The sequence below is a fragment of the Dermacentor silvarum genome, chromosome 10, assembly GCF_013339745.2.
Source record: "Dermacentor silvarum isolate Dsil-2018 chromosome 10, BIME_Dsil_1.4, whole genome shotgun sequence".
Lineage (NCBI taxonomy): Eukaryota > Metazoa > Arthropoda > Arachnida > Ixodida > Ixodidae > Dermacentor > Dermacentor silvarum.
Window position 1 is genome coordinate 43,826,883 of NC_051163.1, and position 25,579 is coordinate 43,852,461.

Below are 25,579 nucleotides of genomic sequence, written 5' to 3' on the forward strand. Positions count from 1 at the left end.
GCTGCAAACTCTAATCGGTTGCTTCCCGAGCGAGTTTCTGCCTCTGCGTACGTCTGCGTATGTGGGGTTTTTGTTAATGCCAATGGTGTGCGAATTAGAAATAAAAGCTGGTTTTTGCCTGCGAAAGTACTGTCTTTGGCTGAGTAGTGAAAACGCAACGCCTAATAATAATTTCCAATACATACAGGCTTCATTCTAAAACCAGTAACACATGGACCCACGTCGAGCAGGATCTGTACTGCAAAAATTAAGAACTTCCGACTCGTAGAAAGTGTGTGGTATACATGCGACTTTGCGTTCTGTCAATGTTACTTGACGTTTGTTTTTGTGTTCGTTCGCTCGATAATGTTACATATCTTTTTCCAAACACGGTAATGCCTTATCGCGCGCAATTTAAGATTCCGGCGGTCAGGCTTCGCTTTCGGGACGTCATTTGCGCCCCAGAAGTTTTTTCTTTCCAACGTCCTCGATCGAGCACGTCCAGCCAGTTGCAAACTTTTATTGAGTACGAGCAACAGCGGCGTCCGCCGCTCACTCCTTGGCGAAGTCCTCGAGCCACAAGCTCCGCGGATCCGAGGAGGCCTGCGCGATGCGTACGGGGCACCGCCAGTAGGTGGACGGGTGGGCCTCGCCGCAGTTGACACAGTGCGGCTTGTCGCGGTGCTCGCACTGCGAGAAGTAGTGCACGCCGGCGCACAGCCTGCACGACACGGGCCGCTTGCACTCCCTGGCGAAGTGGCCGAAGCGCTGGCAGTTGTAGCACTGCATCGGTAGCGTGAGCCTGCGAAGTGATTGCGACAGTTCTTTTGTTTCGAGCTTAAACGGCCAACTACTACGAAGATATCGCTTAGGCCTAGATACACTTTATTTACAGGAATGGCCGCGAGAGGTCGGCCTGAGCTGGTGCGCTCAGTACTCCGTGTCACGCGTTAGGTGCAACGCAGTGGCAGTTACGGCAAGAAGTTCGGGCACAAGAAATTTACCACTCCGCGCGTTCCGTGCAGGCTCCAAAGGGTTGGAAACAAGAAACCAGAATGAAAAACAAGGAGAAGCAAATTGATCTAAAACGAAGCGTTAGCAGACGTACACCACACTTTGTTTCTAAGGGATAAAACTAGTTTTTTTTTTAATTTAATACTCAGCTTACATAGTATTGCAGTCAAGAAACATAGAACTATTTCTAAGTGCCAACGAAGCCCCTGCAAAAAGTCTCTCTAGCCTCTACATAAAGCTCCTGGAAAAGTAAAAAAATCTAATGTAGCGCCAACTGCGCCCCTTCACCTCTATTCCTCGTAGAAGCTGACACTACTTTAACAAAAAATCGAAATACGTAATTGACTATAATTAACGACAATGAACTATAAATAACGTTCCCTTTGCACGCTTCCTTGTGTGGTATGCGTTGATTTGAGACCACGCCGAGACAACACGTCTTCATTGCTTCTATAGCAGTCGTAACTATTTACAGTGCACTGTACTAGACATGAGGCCTTAAAGAAGTCATGCTAGGAAGCTCGAGCTCAGGGGCTCCTATCTAAATACTTGATGACGTAGAAATTATTTGTCTCGGTGATCCAGTGGCGCCGAATTTCAGGAGCTTAATTGAATTGAAAATAAAAAAAACATTATAAGGTTGTGGATGTGGCAACTGGTGTTTTCATTGAGGCCGTGACCGTTTTTTTTTTCTTTTTTTACGAATAATGTTGGAAACTGCAACATAAAAAAATTTGTGTATCAAGTTTACAGCTATGCCTCTCAACAACCATAATATAATTTACGCTGCTGTTAAATATATACAACTATAACTTGTGAGTATGAATCTTGAAGAAGGAATCTTGGAATTTTACGTAAGCTATGAAATTATACATCAAGATATGTGCACTGGAAATACTCTAGAAAATGCAGTTTAGAGAACTGCGATATCTGACATTGCTGCGAAGTTACGAATTTGAAAATTTCGCACTTCAACTTTTTTTAATGATTTCTTTCAGAAGCTCATGCACTACATCATAGGTATTCTTCCTAGACTCATAATAATTTAACATTCCCTCTCAAATGCGGCCTATTGCATTGATATCGGTCGAGTGGTTGTCTCATAAAAGTATTTCTGCATTTTACTTGTATTCCAGCGGGGACATCGCAGTTGACCCAGAAGTTGACCCAGTTGACCCGATTTGTCATCTTCACAAAAGTGACCCATCCTTGAAGCTACAAGTGCCATCAAACATTTCCCGCTCTGAGGCAACTGTATTGTGCCGCCTCTGGCTCGGGGTTGCATTTACAAAGGCCAACTCGTTCCGCATTGGAATGGGGGATACACCCATGTGCGACTTTTGTGGAACCAGAGAAACGATTGAACACGTATTATGTCTCTTTCCCCAGTTCGACGTCGAGCGTGAAGCTCTCCGCACAGCATTGAACCGGCTGGAGTCTCGACCATTTTCGGAAATGAAGATCCTTGGACCATGGCCGTATGCGTTGATGGCACAGAAAGCCACGGAAGCGTTGTCGCACTACCTCAGTTCGACAGGTCTTGGCGAACCGTGTGTAGACTTCGTGCGAAGCTTCAAATGTGCGCGAAACTTTGCTCTCTCCACCTGCTTACCTCTGTCTTTTCATTCCTATACCCCCTTCCTCCAGTGCAGGGTAGCAAACCGGACGTGCGTCTGGTTAACCTCCCTGCCTTTACTCTCTTCAATTTCTCTCTCTTAAGTGATTGTTTTACATACGCCGTCCTTACTTATTGCTTATAATGACCGTCATTCTTGATTACTACTTTGGTTTTATTTCCTCCTTTCCGCGTGCAAGACACCAGGCCAGAGACAAGTATCCCTTGAGTATCCCGGCGACATTCCTTGTTCGATCACTGTTCGTCTATTCAAGCCTCTGTATTCCTGCAAAAATATGTTTTGTTTTTCGCGCATTATTGAGTATAGTCTCGTAAGATGAGAGGCCGATGGTCGCCAAAGTTTCTATCAAATCGCTAGTGCCCTCTATAGCCGTGTTCTTTATGCTGTGCGGCAACAAGCCTTTGCGCATCTGGCACACACGTAGTGTAGTTGCGTGGTGGACTAAGGAGAAAGCCTGAAATGAAGTAGAAGGCAGCGCTACGTCATGCAGCAAGCCTTCGCAAGCCAAGCTATTCGTGAGGCATCCCCATAGCCTTGTCTAGCTCTAGACGTCTGCACCCTGCGTTACCTATAGGAAAAGATGGACGAAAAAAGTGGATTCCGCACAGCACCGTCATCTTGTTATCTCTCATGTTTTGCAATGCGAAGAAATATTCAAAATATGATGTAAAAGCAGGCATTTACACGAAGCGCGTATGTAGGGACACCACGTAAATTTCATTCCGTTTTTTTTTTTTCAGAAAGATCCGACGGCTATTTATAAAGTTTTGATGCAAAATGTACGGTGCGTGAAAGGATGCGTCTGCAGGCACCTTAGCTACATGACGGCACCAGGCTGAGGGAGACTCGGGATCACGTTGATTGCGTGTCTCATCTAACTCGCATCTGGTCGTCTGCGCCTGCGCACCTACACCGAGTAGCAACATGGCGGTGCCCTTGCAGTTACCGATTTCGATGCACAGGTGTTATCCTCTAAAGTCGGTTATATTAAGTCTATGTTGCCAGCCAAGTCTTCGCGATGCCATTCCATCGGCCTTTCTCTCTCTCTCTCTCTCTCTCTAGAAGCCTACGCAATCCGTCACCCTGTGCTCGGCGGACTCAGCCTATAGCGCGCTTGGTTCCCGGTAGGTTTTAATCGAAGCGACACTCGTTCGGGTGCTTTGCCAACGGCTCAGTGCCCATGTTCTGCCGGTTTACTTGTTCAGCTTCTGTCGTTCATTGCAATGTATACGTTTATGGTCTTCGTTGCAACGCACGAAGGCATGAGCCGCGTGTTGTCACCGCACCCAATCTCACTTCGGTAAGAGCGTGCGCTGAGCGCGGCATGCACATCGGTGGAAGAGACTAAAGCTTACCGCGACCACATATTGGGCCGACTTTTCATTGCTTCAAGTTTAAAAGAACATTGAAGTGAACAAGTTGTTGTTGATTCATATCGGAAAGTTTGACGCATAAGCAAAGACGTGGGAAGAGAACAAAACACGGATCTCCTTCGAAACTATCTGATAAGGATCGATTCTGACTCTACACGCTTTGAAAAATTTAGCTCGTCAGCAGTACTTCCCTTTGTAGCTTGACAGTACAGTGCTTCTGTTCTCAACGGTACTGAAGACACCACTGAAGGAAAGAAATGTGGTAGGAGGAAGCGTTACGCGACGATTTTAAAGTCTAGTTTTTAATAAATATATTAAGGAAGGGCTCATGGGAAATAGGCACTCATTGGGTGATTAGGTAAGTGGTAATTTCCAGCCTCCGATTGTGCGGGGAGTATGGGAGAGAGTACAGCGGAGGGCGGGTGGAGAGGGCCAAACTTGACGAGGGTATCACTATGAGTTACCCCGAACCAAACCACGCCTTGAAATATCCGGTAGCCTTGCAGGGCCTAATTCCCAGGAGCAATCGAACGCGCTGGCGAGCCCTAAAGGAACCAAGGGGCGGTGTCAGATGAGGTTGACTTGTCGAGGCTAGCTGTCTGTCGTAATGCTCCCTCCTAGCTATTTCTTTTCTTGGAGGACCTACACAACCCCGCCATTGTTTAAAGTATCTCGTGGCTACCTGCGCGTGACCTCGTAAGTGATAAGGCCGATGTTCACAGTCGCCGGTAGCCGGCGGTCAGGCAGGAACGTGAGCAACACCGTTCCCGTCACCATGTCGCCCACGGAGCCGTTCTCGTAGCGCATGAAGCCGGTCTGGCGCTGGGCGCAGATGACGCCCTCGCCTTGAAGCATCTCGAACAGCGCCATGTCCGAGAAGCGACGCGGTACGTTTCGCACGTAGCCGCGGCTGTCCGTGTAGCTGTTTACTACGGTGCACTTCACGTACACGCCAGCCAGGGCCTCCGTCTGACAGAAGGAAAAAAAGAAAAGCAAAAGCGACTAGCTTTATACAATGGAATAATGCAAATAAGAGAGCAATGCGCTTCCAAACGTGCGCATTAATTAGTCGAATAACACTTGCAGTCGAATATGGTTACAACGAACGCGTTTATAAGCTGAACAATAATTTTATATATCAGCTGACTCAACATCTCAAAACGTGTGTTAGCTTCTTAACTCACTGCAAGATAGATCTTTCTTTATAACTCAATCACTTCATTTCGTAAATGTCAATATGTGCGCTAAATAATTGTCAAGGCGAGTAAAAAAATGTTCACCGACAATTACGATACTCCCCAATGCGAAATTTGCGCGCAGTTCTATACGTGTCGACATTTCGCGATATATTGGCTGGCGCGAACAATCTTTTCGCGATATATATTGGCCGGCATTTCGCGATATATTGGCCGGCACTTTGCAAACGGAGCGAAGTGTGGCGCGACTGCCTCGCTTATCTGGAGATCGCGAGAGCCAGCGCGTCGGTGCCGCGTGGGCGCGATTCACCCCAACCGCTGCTGACAGATCTTTCAAACGATGCGCGCTATTCTGGCGCCATCTCGTAGCCATCGTCGCCGCACTAGGCTCTTCTTCTCACGCTTTCGCCATGCCCTCCTCCTCCGCTTCCCGCCTCATGGTTCCGCTGCACACTCTTCCTCCGCTTTCCTCCTCGCGTCTTTCATCCCCTGTCTGCGCTTCGCGTTCGCCATCATCCTTCGGTGCGCTCGTTCGCTCGGTTACGAGTGACAACGCCGACGCCGACGCTCGTCGTAGGAACGGGCGCTTCTAAAATTTGTTCGTCCTTTAACTGTGCAAGTAATGACAGTCACCTCGACCACTTCAGCTACAAGGATAGAATCCTGCTATCTGGCACTGGAGATTTTGAAAAATGCTGGTAACTAAAAGAAAATACGGCAGAACTCATCTCACGATGACTGCCGAAAGTAATGCGAAAATAAATCCAGCAATGTAGCGACATATCACGTTCCTTAAGTTGCGTTTATATAACACTTGTAGTGGTAATGACGAGACTTTCGTTGCTTCGGATATATGCCACATATTTCGATATCGTCTCACTTTGCTATGGCACTCGCTTGCGATGGTCGCCCGTGATCGTGGGGGCATGACGACGAGTGAATGACGCCTACGCGCTGAAGATGAAATGACGAAGAAGGAATGAGATCGATCGAACGGCAAAGGCGTATAACGACGATTGCATGACGAGAATGAGATGTCGGTATTTAAATTACGACGATGGGGCATAATCACGACAACTTAAAGACGGCGACATGATGACAATGAGATGTCCACGACTGGATGACGACGATGGTGTAACGACGATGGTGTGATGACGTCACGACGAGAATCGGATGACGAAGCTGGAGTGACGATGACGGGACGACTCCGACGGCATTACGACGGTGGTCTGACAGTGGAGGCATAAGGCCTCATTAACACAGCCGTCAATGTTGCGTCGCGATGTCACCGTCACGTCAAAAAAACAAAACAAAAAAAAAAAAAACGAAAAAAAAACGTACCGCAGTCGCGACGGAGCAGTGCAAGAATAAATAGGCGACGGCGGTGGTGACGTTAGCAGCAGCGCGGTTTTGTAGTGTTGACTGACCGGTCCCATGTGCGCCTAAACCTAGTGAAATGTAATCTACGTACATCATGCATTGAATCTGTTATAATAGTTTTATGCTGTTGTAATGTTTGCATAAACTAAGAATAAATTGTTTAATATTTCATTACCAACAGTCTCCAACACCAAACAAACGCGGTGACGGAGACGTCTGCGCAGCCTATCCGCTAGCCGCTGCTCTTGCCAGCTTCTGTCAGCTATTGGCCAATAGCAGTCGCGTGCGAGAGTATGCTGTATTACGAAATAAAGCGTCCAGAAAAATATCAGGGGCAGACTTCTGTTTAAGAGAGCGTTTGAGGGAAAGGGGAACTCGCGCTCTACTTGCGAGCTCCACGCACCGCTCAGGGCTGCAAAACTTGGCTGAGATGTTAACGACAGCGTAGGCCTGTTTTTACGACGAAGCTGTCTATGCTGACCCTGTGCCGTCGTTCTCGGACTTCGCAAAAAAGGGGCCACGTGACCTAGCGGGAGATGACAGGAAAAGAAGAGCTCAAAAGGGGGAAAGGGGTTGGCGCGCGACCCCTTTCCCCCTGTTTAGATTTAGATTTAGGTGCACGTTAAAGAACCCCAGGTGGTCGAAATTTCCGGAGTCCCCCACTACGGCATGCCCCTCATAATCAGATCGTGGTTTTGGCACATAAAACCCCATAATTTACAATTTTTTCTGTCGCTACATTGCTTGAATGTTGATGCATTGCCGTCGACAGTCATTGTGAGATAGGTTGTGTCGTAATTAGTTTATTCTTATTTCCTTTTTCTGTATTGTCCTGGAATGAACATGTCAAATACGTTTGCTCCAAGTTACAAAAAAGGTGTTGGCCATTTAAATAGAAGCCGCACTTTGCTACCTCATCAAATTAAACTCCTAATATATGACTTTTTTCACTCCCAGCTTTGTTACTGCGCACTAATATGGGGAAAACCATGGCCGCAAATATTACTAACTTAACGATATTGCATAAAGAAAGCAACTAGAGCCACAAAACACGTAAGGTTTTACAAACACGGTAGTGAGTTCTTTTCCCGAAACAAAATTATTCGATCTTGTGACAGATGTCAACATAAATTACTGCGAAACTGTAAAAATGCTATGATGAGAAGACTAGATTCGCTTCTATGCATTGCGAATTAATGAGAAACAGTGGCACGCGTATCTATATATACCACCAACAAACTCCCGCGGCATATTTCATATTCACGCTCTAAGTATGGCTGGCAAAGGATCTCTCGCTACCGACAACGATTAATCACTTCCACCGGCAACAAATAAACTTTCTGAGATTAAACAACGCACAGATTTTAGAACTCTTCGTTAAGAAACGCATGCTCAGAGAGGATACGATTTCAGTGACATTGTTCACACCGGAGAATTCGGAGCGCGTACTACTTGAACGCAAGCTAAGGTACGACAAGAGACAAGACACCAGCCGCCTCTTGTGCCATAGCTTGTGTGCTAGTAGTTAGCGCTCCGAATAAGCCATGCTTCCATACCAACTCGCCCATTTCTCGCTTGCGTTTATACTGTTTTCTTTCCTGATATTTTTTTACATTGTACTTCCTTGCGTTGTACTCTTAATATTGTACTTTCTATATCCATCTAGACGCTCGATATGTGCATTTCTGTGTTTAATCCTTGTGCACTGTGTTACGCTGTACTTTCTACGTGCATATAGTTATGCAAGTTATGTACCATTCACGTTTCCTAATTGTACGATTGCCCTTTATTGCATTTGGTGTGCGCCTATTTCTACCACTCTATTAACGGAGACATGTGTATGGTGTTCTGATTTTGCAGCAGCTTGCCACTATTCTCTAGGGAGAGCAGAGCTTTGTCAGGGACGAAGAAGAACCGCTTTTTCCCCGCTTTCACTTTGTTCACCTGGTACCTCATGATGAAAATAAAGATCTGATTGATCGATTGATTGATTGATTGATTGATTGATTAGCGAGCAGCCGATGTCGTCCACCAACATTCCGACGTTCTGGAAAAAATACATATAGCATGCAGGTCGTACACCACGCGGGAATCTATGCTAATACGATGCACTTGATCGGCACAATGCATCTGCTTAATCGTGCCACCATTTTCGCTTTTTGTGCAGCTAGGTGTAAAGCATTATATCGATAGGCGTAAAACATTATATCTGCGTAACATTCCACCATATCTCAGTCCACTTGTTTCCGTTTATCAGTACTTGTTGAAACTCTGCCTCTTGGCTTCATTTCACTTAACCTGATTTGTTTTGTTCTTATTTAGTACAAGATTTAATTCTGTACAGCGTCATGCCATGTTTTTAGTTTACTTGTTTTCTTGCATTATTACATTTTAGTAATTCTATCTCGTTTCTGCATTTGCATTAACCTGAATTGTCTTGTTCTTTTTTATTTGTTCAAAACGTAATTCTGTATACTCTTATATAATGTTTCATTTCTTTTGCTGTCGTGTGTACTTATTTGTAGACAACTTTACATTTTTTCTGCATTTGCTCTAACCTAATTTGTTTTGTTCTTTTTAATTAGAACAGGAGGTCCCCTTACAACCTTGAGCTTTGGGACCTCCTTCTGTATATCTTGTTACTGTGCTTTCATTTTCGTGAGTGAATAAGTAAAATTCTTTAAATTCTTCATGTTAATTGTCCTCCTGGTTACTATCGCGGACACCCCGCCGTGGTTGCTCAGTGGCTATGGTGTTGGGCTGCTGAGCACGAGGTCGCGGGATCGAATCCCGGCCACGGCGGCCGCATTTCGATGGGGGCGAAATGCGAAAACACTCGTGTACTTAGATTTAGGTGCACGTTAAAGAACCCCAGGTGGTCCAAATTTACGGAGTCCCCCACTACGGCGTGCCTCATAATCAGAACTGGTTTTGGCACGTAAAACCCCATAATTTAATTTTTTACTATCGCGGACATTTCTGCTGACGTATTGCGTTTCCATGGTAACGTTTGCATAATCAAATTTCCGATCTCGGGGCTGACTCGAATCCGTGAGAAGCAGGCTGATGCCCAACATTTGAGTGGCTGTTTTCATTGCCACAAATGCAGCGTGAGCTCGCCAATGCGATCTTTAGCAGAACGCCTAACGCCACCTTGAGTGCAAAGTAAGATACGTCATCGTAGAGACAGCCTCCGAGATCGAGCTGCGCGCGAGGTTACGCACGCAGCTCGATTCTGGAGGCCAAGGTCTAGACTTCGAGAAAACATTCACACGACACGAGGCGCCGCAGGGCCGCAGACAGGCTTGGGCGTTCATAGAAATGCTCAGCGTGGTACGTTTAAACGTACCGCGCTGAAGCTTTCCAGGTGGAACACTCACTTTCTATTGTGCCAACTTATTGCTATTTTGTGCACCTCGAGTCTGACTTTGGCACAGAGAAGGCGATTTGTCACCGCTGCTGACGCAAGGAGAGGCTCTGCCCCCCAAAAACAGTGATGAACCTGCCGTTTATTCCTCTGCGCTTGAAGAAATGCTTCCTTTACAAAATTCACTTAGAACAAATAAATAAACGGAGCCCTAGCTTTTCAGCAACAAAGATATATGGTGGCGCATAGCACACGCACGCAGTCAGCATTGTGGGGGAACGAAGAAAGGGTCGGCATAGTGTAATGATTCGTTTCGCTCTATTTCATCGTTATCCTTTCAATCGCCTCTCACGGGTAGCGAATGCTGCCCATAACGGGGACGGAGTGCTGTTTCGACCACTGCCGAAACGCGAAAAGGACGTGGATCGGAACAGAATCGCTACGTTATTCCGGCCCAGCTCACCGCACAAACGGAACTCTCAAAAAGGTATTAGGAGGTCTTTCACTGAACTCGTGCATAAAGTACCTTATCGTCAACGCCCCCTGCAACGTCCTCAACCACTGTGCTTCCAGCAAAAATTAGTAGGGGGAACTTTGCCGCTAGTGTGTGCGGGAGCTTCAAGCATGGTGGCTCGGCCAACATGAGAATGATGGTCAGTATATGGATTTGCCTTGACTTTGTCCTTATGGCTTCAAACGGCTTTGTGACTTCGCAAAATTAATCAATTTTTCACAATACAGTGCGTTATAATGCCATAATTTGCAGCGACTATGCGTGCGAGAAGAACATTATTGCCTTCTGTGTTTTGAAAACTATAATTGCATCAAAATTTAGGCCAATAAAGGTGGATAACGCATAGTAAAGAAAGCCACGACAATGCCTCAAGCAACAAGCACGAAGATCAGCCAAATCCATGTATTAACCCTCATTCCCACGGGGTAAAATCGCAGCGCCAGTGTTACCGTTATTATTTTAATTAAAAACTCGGTCCTCAATCGCACCCGCGGACCGGCGGCGCGTTATAGGGTTGCAGCGGCGAAAGCCAAGCTGTTTGCCAACGCGAAAGAGGTGTGGGCAGTCCCGTCAATGCGGCTTCGCAAGCTCACGTGCTGGCTATTTAAAAGCAGGTTTTTCCGATAGGCGTTGCCCGTCGATAGACAAGCCGTTCAATTGCTCTGGACAACGCGGCTGACAACTGTACCGGTACAATAAAAATCTCTAATGTATCACTCCAGTGACGAAGGTATCAAATGAACAAAAAAGAATGCCTGTCCGCGGGGGACTTCGCATAACGTGCATTCTCAATTTCCCCTCATGCTTTTTTTTTTCTGCTGGCTAGAATTGTACACACTGTGCACCTGGACCAAGTTTTGGGCGGCTCTGGGTGACTTGACGAAGATTTTCAGCCATCCCTTCTCGTCGAGTGTCTGGGCATGCACTTCCTCCTGAGCTGCGAAGTAGACGCACTGACAGAGCCAGTTGTACTCCATGTCGTAAAACGTGATCTCCTTGTCACGCGGCTTCATGATCAGCGGGATGGGCAGGGGCCATTTGAGCTTTTGTTGACGGGGCATTGTGCTTGCGATAGCTGCGTGCGTCACGAGGGACTTCAGTTCTGCCGCGTATCCGGTCGGACACACTTGCGGGCCGATCTCCCACGGTACGGCCGTCGGGTCGCCCCCGGATTCCGGCGTCGTCTCTTTCTCCGCGGACGTAATGTGGCTGACCATAGCGGTCACTGAGCACCTGGAGTCGTCGCCACACTGTTGGGCTCCTCCGGAAGCGAGTGCCTCGTCACAGTCGAGATTTCTCCGGAACCGTTGACAATGGCGGGGGCTACGGCTGTGGCGACGGCTGTGTTCTGGGCGGAGCTGAGAGTTTCTTCGGTTTCGTGAGGAGTAGACTGTGTACCGCTCCCAAAGACTTCGTTAGAGCTGCTGTTCAACTCGATGTACTGCACGAGGTTGCTCGCGGACCCTTGCGCTTGGTCGTAATAGCCTGACCCGTCTTTGAAGAAGATGGCATTTTGTTCGGTCGTTCCAGGAAAGACGTGTGTATTACTGGCGGCGAGTGCATTAGAATACGTAAAGGTATTCGAGTCGGATAATTGGTCAGTATATAACGGCGTGTCACCGTGGTATCCTTCTGTCTTGTGGACAAAGTGTATCTTTTGTTCAACCGTTTCAGGAATAAAGTTTGGAGCGGTAGTATGGACGACAGTGTCTTCAGGATACTTGAAGACACCCAAGTTTGCTGACTCGTCGCTCGCGGATAGCTGTTTGAGTTCGCGGTAGCCTGTAGTGCCATGGGGAGAGCTCTCAGCGACTGTTCCACAAACGCCGTTTGCACCATAGGTCATGTCACCGGGACATTGGACAGTTTGGTAACTATTGAACTGTTCGTTAACAGGCACTCGTACTTGCTCATGGAAGTTAGCAGCGCTTCGGTCACTATAGTTTCGCTCGAAAGAGTCGCTACCAGAAGTATTAGTCAAGAAAACACGGGTAGAATGTCCCTTTGTGATCACACGCGACGCGTCGTATGGCGCAGTGACTTGGCCACACTGGTACGTTTCAGCGGCATCATCGACATCCTGTCCATTCAACGTGGAGGTCGATTTGTCAGTAGTTGTGTTGTAGAATACACCACAGGCTTGCACCATGGAATGCACCACAGGATTGCTTCTCTGTCCGTTTGTGGCATTAGTATCTGAGACGTATGCCGTGGGGGTCAAAGTGCAGAGGTTGTTTGCTACGAAATAGTATCTCGGACCACACGACGGGTATAACTGCATGTAAGAGCCACCGTTATTACAAGGGACGTTTCCACCATATGCGCTGACATTAGAGCTACCGAGAGAGCTTAAAACAATGCCGTTTGGTACATACGTGTGGCTTCTGGCACTGCTTTCTGGAGCGTCATTTGTGCGTTGGACTAAGGGAACGCATAATGGTAAGTTGTTAGCGCTGTTGGCGTAAGAAATGCAGTTTTCGTATGCTGCGACACTACCAACGGTCACTGACGCGTTTGCACAAACATCGACTAGTTCACTGCAGTGTTCTGTCGTCGAGTGACTGTTGTTGCTGCTTGAATAGAGAGTCTCTGTGTTAATGCCACTGCTAGTGTTTTCAAAATTTTGCACTTGGAACGAGTTGCTCCCTTCAGAGCTCGGAGAGTACCAGGATTGGTTTTTGGAAGTGGTCTCACCGCCAACGCCGTTTTGATAGACAGACAGCGGATACGCTCGGGTGATGTTACTGTCGTTATCACAACCACTTCTCAAACCCTGGTCCATCAACGGGCTACTGCAATCGCCAATGCCAGTGTACGAGTCAAAGCAGCTGGCATCATTCTTGATGTTTACGCCATCATCGTCCTGGCCGATCGACGTTGGGCAGGCTTGGCTATTAGCGTCGCCATGACCGTCGCCGAAGTAACCGTCCGCAATCAAACCTTCCGAGTCGCGAGCCGCGTACCGGGCGAAATAATCGTCGCTTGTGGATAAATGTCCAGGATCACAGCGAGTCACCTTGCTTCCACAATAACTGTCAGCATCCGTAGGACCGAATACGCAGTCTCCGCCACGGGAAAATATGGAACTTGTTTCACCTGACGTTCGAGGTGCAGCCCAGCTGTAGTAGTGTCCGCTCGAAGCACTGGAAATGGCGTCATCAAGGTGCGACTTTGACGACGCGGGTCGCCGCTGAAACAAATTCCAAGTGCTAGCTCGGTGTTGTGGGGAAGCCCGATCGTAGTAATCAATGCCGTAAGCATCGAAATGGAGCTCGCCTGGACGTGACTTCTTCAATGGCGGCTGCTCTAAATGCGGAACATCGATTCGATCGGTGCCATAAGTACGCCGGAGCGGTAGCAGCATCGCCCCGCCAGCTTCACGAAGGTCATTGGGCTCCTTTCTTGAACCAGGTGGCGCTGCATTTCCGCGTTGCGACATTGCCACTCACGGACAGTAGGAATTCGCTTAACGTCTCACAAAGTTTCAAATTGCCAACTTCTTTCTGGCACTTTCACTGAGATCGTGGACTCGATTCGGCGGAAAGGTACGCGAGCCCAGGTTAGGAACTCATCTCTTGAAAGACAGAACACATATTACTTCTTTGTTTTTTCTTCTTCTTCTTCTTCTTGGCGTGCTGAGATACATCTCAGATGCTGCTGAATTATCACTGGATGCGTGGCCGTCGATTTCGAAGTGTATACGTTTACTCTCAGGTCCGTCACGATCGCTTGATGAACGTTTCTCGGGAGCGAACGCCTTCCGCAACGCCCGCAGTTGGTTTCCGCGGAACGCAGGAAAGACTCGGAAGCCAGGTCTAGTCAATGGCCATGGAAGCACTGCCACGAAGGCCGCTATATATACGATCGAAATGAATGAGAACGAAGCAATAGCAATGAAACGAACGGCGACTCGGTGAGTAATGTAACGGCGTATCGGGCGTATGGGTGTATCGCTTCGAGACTGAAAGACAGCTGTATGGTTAGGAGATTGAATGCCGGCGGATTATATTCTAGATTCGACTAAAAATGCTCGAAGTCTCTAACGTTGGGTTGGCGCTATTGGCTACATTTCTTGTTTTTATTAAATATTACTATTTTTTTCTTTTTCTTTTTACTCGCCGGGGTGGCTTTGTGGCTGTGCCGATCTGGCGATGAACCTGAGGTCGCGGGTGTGAATCCCAGCTGCGGTGGCAGCATTCCGATAAGGGCTTGGAGCGATAACCCTCGCGCACTCTGCTTTGGGTGCACGTTGAAAAACGTTTGGTAGTCAAAATAATATTGAGCGGTGATGCGTTAGTACGCCGTCGCGGGTTACAATGTATCTTCGCATGGTGGGGCCGCTTTCAAAGCGGTAAAATTCTGCAAATTCACCAGCTTATGGCATTGGTTCCTAAAAATGCAATGTCTGCCTTGTTTATATCGACAATCCAAATATATGAAGTCCCGAGCAGACGCTGTTTAAATGTCATGACGTCGCGAGGTGCAAGCGCGGGAGCACTAAAACTCTTGCCCCGCCACCGAAGGAGATCCCGATGGGTAGGGGACGGCATCCGCTGGCCGAGAGTTGACGCGGGTCGATGCTTCGCACAGCCATGCATCTTGACCATCTTGAGCACGAAAATTGTGCTCTTCTCCAAATTGTGCTCTTCTCAATGGCCCGGTCAGAGTCTAGATGCCTAAAAAGGGTCCTCAGCAGTTTCTCGTTCACCGCATGCGTCTGCAGAATTTCACCGAGACTCAGCCGCTCAGTCAGCAAGCGCGAGTCAAATCCCCACTGAGTTCGGCCAGGCTTATTTCTCCGCTCAAGAGTGAGAGTTTTTACCAACTTACAGCATCACTAAATACATACATAAATTTGTTATACGCTTCACAAGACATGACTTAACCCAGCTGCGTAAACAAAAATAAAACCTTTCCAACCCTACGTCAGGAAGAAAAAACACGATTTTTGGATGAAACGATCGAGGCTGATTCTTTATCTAGGGGCTTTGACTTAAGTCGTCAGCATTGCCATTGAGAGTTCCCTTTTATTGCGATAGCAATTATATGGACACTTCAACCAGATTTCTGCCGTTCCCGATAGATGAAATCTTCGCCGCGCGCCGTATGCCCGAGCGGAAGCGTGCGGGACGCGCGCTATCACGGAGAGCGAACCCACTCAATCTCCCACGCGCAAGCAAGGAAGCGGGAAGCCAGCGCTGGAGGGAGCGGCTTCCCGTCTGCCAACAACCGCGCTCGTCGCTCGCTCGCACCGTCGCTTATATCCACTCGGCTCTGACCTTTAGGCGCCGTGAATTCGCCGCTCAGTTTCCGCTGAAGCGATAGACCACACGTACCTTCGCCCGTTGCTGCGGCGTATGCGCTTGCTGCCAGCGTTTTGACAGTCGTTGTCTGCAGTCATTCAGTGTTATCTATTCATGTTTGTTTGTGCGCGCTCACACCACGCTTGTTCAATCAGTTAGTAATAGTCGGGCCAGATTTTCCAACGCACGCTACACATGCAATGCTGCCCGGGTCGGCAGTGCAGCGCTACAGGTGCGTCCCTTCGCACGCGCTGCCCACGGGAAGCGCTTCTCATCAACACCACCGTTTCACACGCGCCTTCTCGTGGTCATCGAGTCTCTCTTCATGTCGGTCTACTTACGCCGCAGCACACCTGCTTACTTAATCAGCTCATGTTTACTACAATTCATATTGCTACCAAAGCCGCTCACCTTACTTCGTATGACATTGCTGTGTTGCTATCGCATTCATTGCTTCGCCCTTAGGGCGAAACTGTGACATTTTTTATAGCGTATCTCGAAAGAATATTGCTGCAAGGCGAGACTCCGACGCAGGAGGGGACCATTTTTGCAAGTCGTTGTCTGTAACCATCTGAGAGGACAATGATCCGTTTCTATGATGAACCTCGAGCCCACTAGATAACAAGACAATTTTTTAACAGCCCAAACTAGACATGCGCACTCTTTCTCAGTAGCGCTGTACCCCTGTTATCGACTCATTCTCTCCCCTTTGGCATAGTACCACGCCCATGCCTTGCTCGCTCACATCTCACTGACCCACAAATCTCCTCGTGTAGTCCGGCGATCTTAGCACGGGCTGACTCGTCAGCGCGCTCTTTAGGGTGTTGAAAGCCAATTCTTTATTGTGTTTTTTTTTTTCACTTCCGCATTCATAATCTCACGTCGGCGCGGTGACACCCGATAAGCCTTTGAACGCACCGGCTCCGAAGAAGGGAACTCGATGTCGTGCGTAAGAACCGATGTCCTTCCTGGCCTATCTACAAATAAATACTGAAATTCTTGCAGGACTTCCTGCAACTCCGTTTTTGTTCAGGCTCCAGCTGCGCTTTAGAGACTAGTTCCTTAATAACGCCTTAACTCTCTATCTCTAACAGCCGCTGTAGGCCTTGCGACGTGGGCACTACAGACAAATCTGGGAACTGTTCTTCCAACAACACGTCTGCTTCCACTACGGGTACTTCCGTTCACGCGGATCCAAACTCTTGTGGTTCCAACGCGGAGGCATTCTCGATCTCCGCTTTCTGAGATTGCGCACCGTCATCCACTTCATTTAGTGCCAGTTCCGCGACTGCTCTTGCAGCTAATTCAAGAGTTTTCGGTCTCGTTTGTGCCATCACGCTAGCCTCCTCGAACATTAGCCCTTTCTCGCGCAGAATCTGATCCGACCTATTTGAGAATAGGTAATTGTACTGTGTAGGAAGCGTACGCGATACGACATCTTCCGTCTCAACTGTACCGAAATGACCTTTAACAGCTACTTTTGCGACCGGAAGACATGCACTCTGAGTTCCTACAGCTTGCTTTATCCAGACGCATTCACCCGTGAACATCTCTGGTTCCACATAAGAGCTGTGAACCACGCCCATGGTAGCCACGGAGTCACGCAGTACGCGTCATGGTTTCCCGTTTAACTGAAGGTCGCATATATACGGTTCGAGCAGCTTCATGTTGTCGTCATTGCAACCAACCGATAAAAACACTACTTTGACTTCGTCACATTGCGCCGCAGTGTGCCCTGGTTTATGACAGTTGTAGCAAAGAAAGGTTTCCCCTTTTCCAATTTCTTTTTCTGCTCTGCTGTAACTCCAGGGGTCTCTTCCGACTCGGAAGTACTACCTTTGGACATCAATTACAGACTCGTTCTTTCTTTTTTTTCGGTCCCTAGCTTCGGCCTGCCGAACCTGAAATTGAGATCGCCTTTTTGACCGTCGCTGACTTCGCGAGCCCGACGCGTCACAATATCCTCGGCTAGTTCGGCGCCTCTGGCTACCTGGCTAACTTCTGGCCTATCTTTAACCCAGTACCTCACGTTCTCAGGCAACCGGTTATAAAATTGTTCAAGTAAAAAACACCGAACAACCTTAGCGTGATCACCATAGGCTTTTTGTTCTTTGAGCCATTCCTGAGCTTATATGCAAACACTGTATAGGACTCATTCTTAGCATTTTCCATTTCACGGAACTTCCGCCGGAACGCTTCCGCTGACAGCCTATACTTTCTCAGCAAACTGGACTTTACCTTATCATAATTCTCAGCTTCCTCTCTGGTTAAGCGAGCGATTACGTCCGTTGCCTTGCACGGTAACAGTGTGAGCAGACGCTGTGGCTACTACTCGCGAAAGAACCCTTGCTTCTCGCACGTCCGCTCGAAGTTCACCAAGAACAAACCAATGTCCTCTCCGAGATTATAAGGCCGCATTAACTCTGTCATCTTTAATGATACGCGCTCTCCTGCACTGTTGCCATCGCTCCTCTCTCCTGCTGCTCGAGCTCGTTCCATTTCAATGTCGAGTCACTTTAATGCTAGTGCGTGTTCCCTTTCTTTCTGTTCTTTACGTTCCCGTTCTTCACGTTCTTCTGTGTGACTTTTTGCAGTCTCCCTTTCTCTAATGATCTCTAGGCATTCCGTAAGCTCATCATCCTCAGCCTCTAGAGCAAGAACAGCCTCAGTCAACTCTGGTTTTCGGAGTGCGTCAGTGACATCCAGGCGCAACTCCTTCGCTAGCTCCAACAACTCCGGTTTACGCAACGACTTCAAATTCGTATCTGTTTTCAGTGCTGCTCTCTATACTGTACACAACTATCTTGCCGCAACCTAACTAGGCGACAACAATAGCTCGAATTACCCGTTCTGCTCTAACACTTCAACAAAACCTGGAAACATTCAGCAAAGAAAGTCCCACACTCACCAACTTGCAATTAAGAATCCGTCGTAGACCATCGCTAACGCTGCAGTGAGTTGCGACTTGGTAGACGAGGCTCGTAGATCCATGTATCCATGGCATGGCGCCACTTGACATCCATTTGCAGAGCAGGTTGGGATTTGATGGATCCCACCGCTGCCACCAGTTGTTACGGGCCGAGGTTCGGGGGTAACTTCAGCAGTGTCTGCTTGGAGCTTGAACCAGGTTGACCATCGGATAGGGCCCGGCAGGGAAGATGAGGCGACGCAAAAACAAGTAACAGAAGTTTAATACATGGTTACGAGTGATTGGTGTGCTACAAAGAAAACGTACAAGAAAAGTTGAGCGTGCAACCTGCACGCTAGGGCAAAGCAAAAGTGTTCTCCACGTGGCTGTTGGCTGGCTTTCTTATACCCTCCACCATCCGGGCACTTTCTCCCTCTCTTCTCCCATACTGCAGGCTAGCTCAATCGAAAGGAAGCAAAGCTGATAGGCGACAAGAGCCGGGTGAACGTCCTCAGTGGTGGAGCAAGGTTGAGAGCTGGGCAAGAGGTTTCGTCTGTGACCCTCGCGAGTGACACGTCTATTCATGTTGATGAGCGAGATCGTTAGGCATGCCGATCATCATGCGTTTGCACGTGGTCCGAGCATGGTTTCTCTGGGGAATCGTAACACTCTGTTTCGTCTTTTTCCCCACTATTTTCTGCTTTACTAATTAAGCCTCTTTTCACGGTTTTACTTACGTTACTGGTATTCAAGAAGTGTAGTTTACCTATATATCTTAACATGGGACATCAGAAAGGGTATGGTAGCCGGAATTGTGACCTAAAGATGTCGATGTGCAGGACACGCACACCAGTGTGCGAGATACACCGGTAGTGCTTCTACAGCATCCCCGCTAAGTACATTAAACTCTGTAAACTATCATGCTAACGAGTTTTGCGCACGCGTTCTTGTGTACTTCTCTTCTCTCGCTATCTTCCTTTCATCATTCCTCATACGGGTTGTTTCACGTAACTTGAACCAAAGTGAAATATGGGCGCTAAAGTGAACTGCTAAATTCGTGTAGACTGACGGAATTTTCTTTCAAAACGTTGTATTCGTTAATTTCGCGCTAGAATGTTGAATATTAGAGGAAAAAATAAAAGTGGAAATTTCATTCGTTGAGCTTCGCGCCGAAACCCCACCAGGAGTACGCCAGTGTGACGTCACAAACTTCAACATATTTATTTCCTATTTGCGCCGTCGTGGCTGAGTATAGAAGTTCTTGAATCTTGCTAACTTCATTAATTGGCACTTTCAGAAAGCAATGTATACCATCTTGACCGATAAACCGTTAAGTAGGTCTTTTACCTCACACAGTGCGCACAGGTAAGATATACAAAGAAAAAAAGGCTGCGCGCGTACAGGGTGGCTGTGCAGGTGTGCCATTCTGTTCTTGGGAATCACCTTTGTCGACCGTGTACGTAAAAGATCATGCAGGCTCCTGCACGCAGTCGTACAATGCAGCAACCAGTGGCGCACCGACGGGGGAGGGGGAGATTCGGGGGTTGTAACCCCCCCCCCCTCCCTGGGGCCGACTTAACCCCCCCCCCCCCCTTTTGTTTAACCCCTTTTCTTTCCTTACGCATTTGAGTACTGCAACTAAGATGTAAGACGCGCAATCGTATGCACACTCGCAAAAAGCGCATTTTTTGACAATTTCCAGTGAAGAAATCGAAATTAGTGCTGTTTAGATGGTATTGGCAAAGTGTCAACCCCCCCCCCCCCCCCCTGGCAGAGATCCTGGGTGCGCTACTGGCAGCAACTATGGCTTCCTTGGTTATTTCGACGGAGGCTCATATGCGCTCGCAACAGTTCCGCGTTGACTCAGATAGCTTGCAGAGTGCTTCCCTTGTAAATATCATTCAGCCTGAACAATGATTACTTTACATTACGGTCTCCTCTCTTCGGCCAACGGAGACGCTTGCACATGTGACGTCACTGCTGCACTGTGAATTCGGTGGGCGGTGAGCTATAGGTTTATGGCTGCTGCCGCGCACGCGCAAAGGTGAGAAGATTACACGCAATCTTAAAATGATTCCACCTCATTAGGGCCACTCGAAAAGGAAAGCAGTTGCCAATAAAAGTGGTCTTCATTAAGGTGGCTAGTAAATGCGATGTTAAAAGTGAATAAAGCTGCGAAATATTTGCTAGTGTTCGCTGAAAGGTTTACGAAAGAAAATAATAAAACTACTCACCTGGTGATCAGGAGCACACCGTAACCGCGTTCTAGAGCTCGGAGACGCAGGTAGACGTAAAAAAAAGACCAGGAACGCAATTACTACAACAGTTTATTTTTATTGCGGTGGCTCACTTGACGATGATGTGGACGTATGAATTCCTTCACGCATGCTGTGGATTCCTTGAAACTATGTATTCAAGGAATTATACTTCAACTTAATATATTATATGTAATATAATTATATGTATCATGTAACAAGCGTTTGAGTAAACAACTCTATTGTAAATTTTGAGAGCTTACTTAAAAATATGGCTTTCGCAGAATGCTTACAGGCTTGCATTATCTATTGTCGCAAAGTACGTACTTACATTTGGGAGCACGTAACAAGCGACTCGTTGTCTTTCACATGCACTAGGTTCTGAGTTCTGTAGGAACCGAAGACTTGTTCTTTGTGGCTTCATGACATGGAATGCAATGTTCTATTGGCACCGTGTCGTCGAAGCAGGCCCACGGTGTGAATAGTAGTTTTAACACGCCACTCTCCTTCTTTCCAATAAAGTTTTTCAACCACGATAAAGTTTTTCAACCGACCAACCAACACTTCTTCTTGCCTTCTACTATGCTCTTGGGCCCTACTACTCGACTAATCATGTATTGCCCAAGCGGATAAGTTATGCTATGCTAAATTTGATACCCAGAAATACTGATTTAAGCACGAGATAAACGACGCATCGGCTAGTGCCGCATATTAATTTGCTGGAGCGAGGATCCCGCTGCGGATAACACAACAAAGCAATTACCAAATAAATTACTGTTTTCATTTTTACATGAATATCATTTCCTTTTTAAACATATGTGGCCTCCGTGGCCAAAGTTTATCGTAAATAAGTTGTTCTAATTCTCGTTCACGTGGAATTTGGTTTGGATATTATAAGATTATATATTGTTTCATTTATTCATTGGTACGTACTGATATTGCGAAAAAGAAACCGAAGTTTTTTGTAACTTTGCGCTATAACTATCAGTTGGATGACACTTTTTTCTTAAATAAAATTTCTTCCACTTTGGGGGCGGTCGCAGAACTGACTTGCTATCTTAATTCTCCCAGTGGTTCGTTGTACACGTGATGTGTTACCAGTGACAAGAGCTTCGACGAAAAGTAGCTTGTAAAATTCTGTTCATCTCTCTCTCTCTCTCTCACTCTCTATTATCATAGTCCCTGTGCTTTGAGTGGCCGAATAACTTGGCGTCAATTTGTGATCTGTTAGGTTCCCCGATAACTCAGGCGGAGGCAGTGGCTGCAGCTAAAAAGCATTGTTCCAAGTTCGATTTACTGCTCAGGCAGCCTGTCCAACCACGGAGTTTGCTCTAACCAGGTGACGCCACACCAGGTGACGCCTAACCGTACGTCTAACGAGGTGATGCCACAGAACTACTTATCTTATCCCCCCTAGTTGTTTCACTTAACTGCGTGAAGGTCGCGAATTCGTTTACTCGACACTGGTAATAGTCGTAACTATACCAATGAAAGTTTCTGGCAATAGCGACTTCAATTAAGCATGCATCGCTATTACCCAAAATTTGGTTCGGTTACAAAGAAATTCGTACCGCAAGCACATGACGAAGAGGAAAGAGTAGGCGAGACAAAGTGTTACTTTTCTTTCCCATGTACATGGGCTACGAACATCTAATGTTAATAGCATACCAGGCAGCCCGAATTATAACGACTGTGTTCTATGATAACGCTAGTAGTTCCATTCTCCAGAAAAAAAAAGAGGATACAGTCGGGTCATCAACGCCTTTGAATGTAATGCGATACCACTTGACATTCCCAGCAGTGAGCGTACGGGTCTATTTTGTGAATAATTTGAGTACGCCACGGCGAACTTGAACGTGTACTAATTATTCAGGCATACATACATTGCTTTACGAGCAGCCTTAGTAAAAACATATTAGCAAAATTTGGCTTTTTTGCGGCTGCAAAATGATTTACGATGACTCCACCACGCTGTCACGAATGACGCCGCTATATTTACAAAGACACCTACTTACCTGTTTTGGCCTCCGAAAAATGCGCACAGACGCCACCACACTCACCTGCTTGCGACACCATTGTGCGAGTGGCAGGCTTGCAACATAGGAAAAGATGTTGGTAAGAACAGCAGCAACATCTCGTCCGCTAATGCTTCATTACCACTTCTAGGGCGACGTCCACCATTTTGTGTAGGGCAGTCGAGATGTGCGGAGAAGCGCACTTGTTGCGACTCATACAGGCTCTCATAATCGCTCGAATAGCCTGCGCGACCCCCACCTCCCTCTTCGTTCGGCGGACATGCTCTACCGGCTTATACGTAAAGCGTACAAGCAGGCGCTATAGGACTTCCACCTGGGACGGCGGCACTCCGTTCGGAAGCACTTGGCATACACAGGGCCGCTCGAGAGATTATTCAAGCCCACCTCGTAAACCAAAAAGAACGCACTGAATGCTCAAGCACTGGGAGGCAAGTCCAGCGGCCGCTCGGCTGCCATCTGCGCCTGACTCAAGCCCCCATGCAAATCGCCTTCACCTTCGAGGTCAACTACGTGTTTCGCCTATAATCGGGAATATGCAGGTTATGCACCACTTTAGAAGACATCGTGTCAGAGCGCACGCACTCATCCGAAAGTACGGGAGCCATCCTGACACCTTACAGATGGCCGGCGCCTCAATTCCCCACCTCTCGGTGCACGCTCGCTTCGCCCGACACAGACACGGCTCCGGCGAGCTCCCGCCAACTGTGCACTACTGCGCATGCGCCGTGTCGTCATCCCGGCGTGTCGTCTGCTGGGCGCCGCCCGTACACTGTGCATAACATTTCGCCCCACTTCCCCTACGCGTTCTCGGACGGCAAGTGCTTCGCGAGGCGTTCCCCGATGCCACGGACCACGAGGAAATGCTTATACACTTGGTATAACTTAGCATCACTTGGCATTACTTCGCACAACTTGGTTTGTTGTCATAGAGCCCGTGACATAGCTTCGATTAGTTTCGTTTGGTCTAGATTGGTGTGTATCCTTGTCTGTTTCACTTTATTTTTTTATATAGCTTGCTTTTGCTCCTACGTGGGTTTTTTTTTCTTTGGTACTTTGCCTTTGCGTTGTAACCTCCTTTTTGTGTTGTAGTTTGCTCTTTGTTTTGTAGCTTGCTTCAATTTATAGCTTGCTAACCTTGCTTTATTTTCTAGTACTCTTCGCTGACTGCCGGGTACAGCCCGACAAGCCTTCAGGGCTTGGTCTGTCCGGTTATTGAATTTGTATTATTTTCGTGAAATAAAGGATATTATTATTATTATTATTATTATTATTATTATTATTATTATTATTATTATTATTATTATTATTATTATTATTATTATTATTATCATCACTTCGTATAGCCATGACCAGCTAGGAACCAATCAACTCCGCTGTGTCTTTGGCCTTACGCCACTAGTGCAAGCTACCCCGAATTTTTTATATCTTGTGTCTATTTTTGCGCTGGTCGTATCAGCATGCTGAGCAGCACGCGTAATCTTGCTCATATCAGTGTACCAGTAGAAGGCGTGGATGGTATCTCCAGCCACACGCTGGCGAGCTGTTGGTAAGAGATCTGAGGTCTGTGTGACTGTAAAGCATGTAGTAGCTGACGTCTTCCCAATCCGTGTTTCCCTCGCCTACGCTCCTCGAACACCTGTGTAGAATCAAACAGTTGGCATGTCGTAAGCTCGCATCGAGTGGCCGGGAGTGCTCTTTCGGAGGCAACGCGCAAATTCAGCCGCATTGTCAAATTTAGTAATGACAACATTTTGAGACAATCAGGGAGGCAGTAGCAGCCCTCCGGGCCTCGTTGATTGGCTCAAAGTTCCACCGTTACCTTGGCAATACGGTGTAATTTGACAATGTCCAGAACAGTACCCTGGAGTAGAAATCAAGCCATTGCTGGTACACGATCTTCGTCACCACCGTATTGCTGCTGTCGTTCAACACACGCTCGCGCCAGACGCATAGCTTCTCGTCTGACAGAAACACGTTGGTCTGCCTGATAACGCTTTGGTTAAACCCAAACGATGCCGGGTGGCCAGATACCATAGAAAGACATTATTTTATTACGTCGATTCCTGCAGTGCGTGGGATACACTTAATTTTTTTATTGCGATAGGCAATTATATGGACACTTCAGCCGCATTTCTGCAGTCGGCGTCGCCGTGAGTTTCCGTATAAAGTCCAAGGGCCATAAGGTCGTCGCGGCGCGCCGTATGCTGTGTGTGCGAGTGAAAGCGTGCGGGAGTGGTCCGGCGATCGCGGCTCAATCTCACGCACGCCAGGGAGGGAAGCGGGAAGGAAGCGCGTTGTCTTCCGCATTGTTTCGATTAAAACAACGCGCGGCTTGTACCAACGCGTTTGTGTAAATTGAGAGGTTGGTTGTTTGAGGCGAGCGTACGCGTGCGGAACGAGAGCAAGCTACACGACAACGACGGCGATGATTGGCTGTATATATAAAGGGTGCCCCAAGTATCCTGCACCAAGATTTAAATATGCGTAAATGCCACGTAGCTGGACAGAACCAAGGTAATCTTGTTTGCCGTCGCTTGGAGGTACTCGCTGTTTTTTGCATTCCCCTAAATATAGAATTAGCCCTAATCAATGATTGAACTCCTGAAACATTTTAATT

General features: G+C 47.5%; 1 protein-coding gene across 2 annotated transcripts; it reads right to left on the reverse strand.

The window, feature by feature from the left end:
* Positions 1-493: 493 nt before the first annotated feature.
* Positions 494-25,579, reverse strand: LOC119466091 (uncharacterized). 2 transcript variants are annotated; one of them, XM_049657119.1, is made up of 4 exons: positions 20,906-25,579; positions 18,672-18,873; positions 4,686-4,972; positions 494-781 (listed from the first exon to the last, which is right to left on the reverse strand). In XM_049657119.1, the coding sequence occupies exons 2-4, from the start codon at positions 18,780-18,782 to the stop codon at positions 532-534; spliced, it is 648 nt and encodes a 215-aa protein (XP_049513076.1). In that variant the 5' UTR covers positions 18,783-18,873; positions 20,906-25,579; the 3' UTR covers positions 494-531. The 2 variants fall into 2 exon arrangements, with proteins under 2 accessions (XP_049513076.1, XP_049513077.1); XM_049657120.1 differs by lacking the exon at positions 20,906-25,579 and having other exon boundaries at positions 18,672-20,108.

What these genes read in the sequence shown, in the direction of transcription:
- LOC119466091 (XM_049657119.1), bottom strand. Translation starts at nt 18,782, where the DNA reads ATGTCAAGTGGCGCCATGCCATGGATACATGGATCTACGAGCCTCGTC. An exon ending in GGATTCTTAATTGCAAGTTG is followed by an intron (nt 4,973 to 18,671) that starts GTGAGTGTGGGA and finishes TCCTTCTGTCAG; the next exon opens with ACGGAGGCCCTGGCTGGCGT. An exon ending in ACTTACGAGGTCACGCGCAG is followed by an intron (nt 782 to 4,685) that starts GTAGCCACGAGA and finishes ATCACTTCGCAG; the next exon opens with GCTCACGCTACCGATGCAGT.